At 49.7% G+C, this 5,695-nt stretch overlaps 1 protein-coding gene across 1 annotated transcript in view; it reads right to left on the bottom strand.

Annotated features, from left to right (window-relative positions):
• Nucleotides 1-4,247, bottom strand: part of SYNPO2L (synaptopodin 2 like) — a 10,814-nt gene extending 6,567 nt beyond the window's left edge. The window contains exons 1-3 of the mRNA XM_017854662.1: nt 3,962-4,247; nt 2,275-2,426; nt 1,306-1,820 (exon numbers count right to left, since the gene is read on the bottom strand). Of these exons, the coding sequence (XP_017710151.1) occupies nt 1,306-1,820; nt 2,275-2,426; nt 3,962-4,066 (772 nt within the window). The 5' untranslated portion in view covers nt 4,067-4,247. The remainder of the gene's footprint in view (nt 1-1,305; nt 1,821-2,274; nt 2,427-3,961) is intronic.
• Between the last annotated feature and the right edge of the window lie 1,448 nt (nt 4,248-5,695).

Genomic DNA, 5,695 nt, shown 5'->3' with positions numbered 1-5,695 from the left:
TTATTTATTTATTTTTAAGACAGGGTCTTGGTCTGTTGCTCATGCTGGAGTGCAGTGGTGCAAACATGGCTCACTGCAGCCTAAACCTCCCAGGCTCAAGCAATCCTCTGGCCTCAGCCTCCCAAGTACCTGGGACCATAGACATGTGCCACCATGCTTGGCTAATTTTTTTTTTTTTTTTTTTTTGAGATGGAGTCTTGCTCTGTCGCCCAGGCTGGAGTGCAGTGGCCAGATCTCAGCTCACTGCAAGCTCCTCCTCCCGGGTTTACGCCTTTCTCCTGCCTCAGTCTCCCGAGTAGCTGGGACTACAGGTGCCCGCCACCTTGCACGGCTAGTTTTTTGTATTTTTAAGTAGAGACGGGGTTTCACCGGGTTAGCCAGGTTGGTCTTGATCTCCTGACCTTGTGATCCGCCTGTCTCGGCCTCCCAAAGTGCTGGGATTACAGGCTTGAGCCACCGCGCCCGGCCCTGCTTGGCTAATTTTTAAATTTTTAGTGGAGACAAAGACTCATGATGTTGTCCAGACTGGTCTCAAACTTCTGGCTTCTGCCAGGAGCGGTGGCTCACGCCTGTAATCCCAGCACTTTGGGAGGCCGAGGCAGGCAGATCACCTGAGGTCAGGAGTTCGAGACCAGCCTGACCAATATGGTAAAACCCCGTCTCTACTAAAAATACAAAAAATTAGCCAGGTGTGGTAGCAGGTGCCTGTGACCCCAGCTACTCGGGAGGCTGAGGCAGGAGAATCGCTTGAACCTGGGAGACGGAGGTTGCAGTGAGCCGAGATCATGCCATTGCATTCCAGCCTAGGCACAAGAGCCAAACTCCCATCTAAAAACAAAAAAAACAAAAAACAAAAAAAAAACTCCTGGGTTCATACTATACTCCCACCTCAGCCTCCCAGAGTGCTGGGATTACAGGTATGAGCCACCTTGCCCAGCCTTCAACCTGCTTTTAAATACTCCAGTCTTGTGTCTGTACTCTGCTTCCACCCCATCATGACACACAATAACAGTTATCACCACCACCAAACCCTTCATCTATTTGTGTCCCTTTCCAATTTCCCTACTTACCCTGTTCCTTGGTTGAACTGAATCACCTTACCCTTTTGCCACATTGGTTCAAACAGCAAAAATAATGGGGGCCATGAGAGTAATTATGCTCCCCTTCTACTCACTACTCTTCTCCTCCTGTCCCCAAGACTGTATCCAAGGGGCCCAAGGTAGGGAGAATGTATGGCTATAGAAGGGTAGATTTAAGACTCAGATTGACGGATCCTGGCTAGGGAAAAGGGATTCAGGCACTCACTGGCTTGCTTGGCCTTCTGGGTGTAGGTGGTAGTAAGATCTTCTGCCACCGGGTGGGGAACAGGCCCCACCATAGGGATGAGATGAGGACCAGGCCGGAGAGGGCCATGGGGTAACAGCAGAGCCTCAGCTGGGGGTGGCTGAAGGGCTGCCCCATCCTCCCAAGACGGGGAGCTCACACGGCTGTCACCCTGGCTGGAAGGGCCAGGGATAGTAGGTACTGGCTCTGCAGGGCTGTCAGACAGGTAGACCTCATCAGGTGGGGCACCCGGAGGGGTGGGCCTTGTGGGGCCTCGGCGGCGAGGTCGGCGAGGCTTCTCCTGCGTGGCAGGACCATCAGCATCACTGTCAGTCTCTCCGTAGTAAGCCTCACTATCAGGAGGTGAACGAAGACTCCCAGGCTGAAGAGGCTGAGGAACTGGAGCACCAGGGGGCTCAGGACTCAGTGGAGATAAGGGTGACAGCACCTGAAGCTCATGGGGAGATGGAGATTGCACAGGACCCTCGTCTGCAACCCTGGATAGGAAAGATGACAGAGCTTGAGAGATGGGTTAGGTACTGACAGCTTGAGAGGTCTGGAAGGGATAGAGGGAAGAGGTAAGGGAGAGAGAAGGCTGTCATACAGTTGGAATGGGTGAGCCGGGAAGAGTGAAGATATGAAGACAAACTGAGAGGTAAATGTGCTTAAAGGGCTGTGAGTGGAAATAGGCTTAGAGGAAGATGTCATGAGGAGACAGACCAGGGGTTGAAGTAGGCCCATCAGTCAAATACCCACTGACATCCCCATCCCTTAATTGCAGATACATTCAAGCCCTCTGGGAGGCAGACACAAACCATCTACACTCCAGCAGAAATGCACGAGCAGAAATAGGTACCTGTTAGTTGCTAAGGCCAGGCCAGTGAGACACAGAGCTGAGACAGGCAATAGGAGTCCTGGATTAGGGGAAGAGAAGAGGAGGGAGGTCCATACCGCTGCACAGTGAGGACAAGCTGATTTCCTGAGGCATCGATGAGGCTCATGGCACTGGCATGGGAGAGGTTGGTGCAAGAGACCCCATTGATTGCCAAGAGCTGGTCCTTCTCTCGGAGTCCTGCTCTGCCAGCCTGGCTCCGTCTTCGAATCTGAGATGTTGAAGGAGACATTGTAGGTAAGAGAGGGCTCCAAAGGGAATAGAATGAAAGGAAAAGACAGGAAGGACCCATAGGAGGGGATTTTACTTTGTAGGGTAAGAAAGGTGGGGAGATGCATGGAAGTGGCTGCAGTTGAAGTGGTCTGTCTAGAGGGAAGAAAGTATACAGATTGGAGAAAGAAATACACTATATAGTGGGAAATAGGGTAACCACTGAATTAAAGAGGCTTGGGAAGAACCACATGGGGTAGGTACTAGAAATGGTGGTTATTGGCTGGGCGCAGTGTGGCTCACACCTGTAAGCCACTTTGGGAGGCCTAGGCGGGTGGATCACTTGAGGTCAGGAGTTCAAGACCAGCCTGGCCAACAGGTGAAACCCTGTCTCTACTAAAAATACAAAAATCAGCCGGCCGTGGTGGCGGGCATATGTAGTCCCAGATACTTGGGAGGCTGAGGCAGAAGAATCACTTGAACCCAGGAAGCAGAAGTTGCAGTGAGCCAAGATCACATCACTGTACTCCAGCCTGGGCAACAGAGTAAGACTGTGGCAAAAGAAAAAAAAAAAGAAAAAAAGAAAACGAAAAGGAATGTTGGTTATCTCTATAAGCTTTTTTTTCAAAGGCAGTATCTATATTGGCCGGTAATTCTCTACTAGGCCTTGGAACCCCAGGTGCCATTACACAGTCAAGATTTTAGAACAGTACTCCAGGTTGGAGGGAGTCCAGTGGGATTCTGGGAGATTGTGATTATTTGGGTATATGTGTGCCGTGTGTACACACAAATGTATGTATGCCAAAGTAATAATAGTAGTAGTGGCTACCGAGTTTTTACTAAGTGTTGGGCACTGTGCTACATGTATTATTGCATTTAATCCTTAGAATGGTTCCATGAAGTAGGTACAAGTACTATTATTACCCACATTTTACAGTTCGGAAAACTAAGCCTGTAGGGTGAAACCAAAAGGGTAATGACTTTGTCTGTGAAGCCAGATCTTGCCATAACCCTCCTAGCACCTAAAAAAGTCTTGCCTAGTGAGAGAAAGGATCTGACCTAGGGAAAGAGCACTGAAGGCATGGGCAGAGCAGGGTGAGCCAGGGTAGGACTGGGCTGGGCTAGGCTGTGCGAGGCAGTTTCAGTTCATCACATATCAGTTTAGTCAGAGAGAAATTAGAACCTTCCCTGTATTTCTGGAGTTTGGAGTAGAGGCACATACCCAAGAGAACAAACACTGGATGACCAGAGCTGGGCCTCTGATACCACAGTGCTGCAGGGAACTGAAACAGAGTTTTTCTTTTTCCTCTGCTCCCTGAAAACCAAGAATTCTGTTTTCTAATAGACCCCCCACAAGAAGCCTGTGGTCAGACGCTACTCCCACTATGAGACTTGAGCATGCTTCCCTGCCCACTACCCACCCCATCTTCACAGCCTCCCACCCCCCCAAACCCCACCATATGCCACCACACATCTCTTCCCAGGAGCCCTTGGGTTCCCTTTCCCTGAAGCCTCATTTCAGGGGCTCTCCCTTACCTTAGACACCTGTAAGGGTTTCCTCTGCTCGGCACCCCCCTGAAGTCGGAAGCCCCAGGGGGCTCCCCCTGATAGTGTGACCAGCACCTCCTCCTCAGCACCCATCACTCAGCTTGGCCTATGGCCCCCGGAGTTGGAACAGTGTCTCAGGGAAAGAAGTTGAAGTGCTCGAACCTCGTCGGGCCTTCCTGTCCGGCTGTCCTGCTCCTGCTGCCCCAGGCCTCCCCCCCACACCACACACCACAGGCAGGCAACTTGGCCCTGGGATCATTACAGTCCAGCACACGTGTCCCATCAATCGCAGATGTGCTCAAAATAGATGCTGCTTGTACTCCCCTCCCTCCCCCATCTGTGTTAGTCCTAGAGCTAATTATAGTACAAACTTCTGCCCTCCATGTTCCCCATTCTCCTGCATGGGCCTTTTATTCAGGACTAATACAAACTCTCTAGGCTCTATAACCAACGTACACCCTTTCAGGAACTGTGCTTTCTCTAATAGGACCAGGGGCTAATCTCAACTGCTTTCCTCCAAAGACCATTTCAAAGTGGCAGCAGCAGGGGCTTCAATTCCATAGCCGGCAAAGAATGGCTGGGCTTGCTCCAAGATCCCAGGAAAGAATGCACCCTCGCTATATAAATTTATTTGTTAATTAAAATGGTGGGCTAGGCATGGTGGCTCACATCTATAATCCTAGCACTTTGGGAGGCCAAGGTGGGTGGATTTCTTGAGTTCAGGAATTTGAGATCAGCCTGGGCAACATGGTGAGACATGCCCCCATCTCTATTTTTTTATTATTAAAAAATGTTAAAAACAAAACAAAACAAAACTATAGGCCGGGCGCGGTGGCTCACGCCTGTAATCCAAGCACTTTGGGAGGCCAAGGCGGACGGATCACGAGGTCAGGAGATGAAGACCACCCTGGCTAACACGGTGAAACCCCGTCTCTACTAAAAATACAAAAAATTAGCCGGGCGTGGTGGCAGGTGCCTGTAGTCTGGGCTACTCAGGAGGCAGAGGCAGGAGAATGGCGTGAACCCGGGAGGCGGAGCTTGTGGTGAGCCAATGTCGTGCCACTGCACTCCAGCCTGGGTGACAGAGCGAGACTCTGTCTCAAAAAAAAAAATTAATTAATTAAAAAACTAAAAAAAAAATTACCTATTGCAATACATACGTGGTCATGGAAAGGTATGTAGGTGTGTGTAAACATACCAAACCATATTAATACAATCTCTACTTGTCTCTAGGTTTCCATTACAAGAATGTCTCTGTTACAAGGCACAACATTATGGTGCTATAACTGTGATTATCAAAGGCTACAGAGTCTCATAAAATAGCTGCCCACCTAGTGTATGCTAAATACTGTTTGCCTTGGTATATGCCTCTGTGTCCTAGAAACACTTGGGCTGGGTACAGTAGCTCATGCCTGTAATCCCAGCACTTTGAGAGGCTGAGGCAGGTGGATCGCTTGAGCCCAGGAGTTCAAGACCAACCTGGGTAACATGGTGAGACCCTGTTTCTACAAAAAAATTTAGCCAGGCCTGCCTGGTCATATGCTCCTGTAGTCCCAGCTACTTGGGAGATTGACATGGGAGGGTTGCTTGAGCCCTGGAGGTTGAAGCTGCAGTGAGTCATGATCCTGCCACTGCACTCTAGCACTCTAGCCTGGGTGACAGAGTGAGACCCTGTCTCCAAAAAAAAAAAAAAAAAAAAAAAAAAAAAAAAAAAAAAAAAAA

The sequence above is a fragment of the Rhinopithecus bieti genome, unplaced genomic scaffold, assembly GCF_001698545.2.
Source record: "Rhinopithecus bieti isolate Rb0 unplaced genomic scaffold, ASM169854v2 scaffold_36008, whole genome shotgun sequence".
Taxonomy (NCBI): domain Eukaryota; kingdom Metazoa; phylum Chordata; class Mammalia; order Primates; family Cercopithecidae; genus Rhinopithecus; species Rhinopithecus bieti.
Note: the sequence above shows the minus strand (reverse complement) of the source record. Positions and strands in the feature narration are given on the sequence as shown.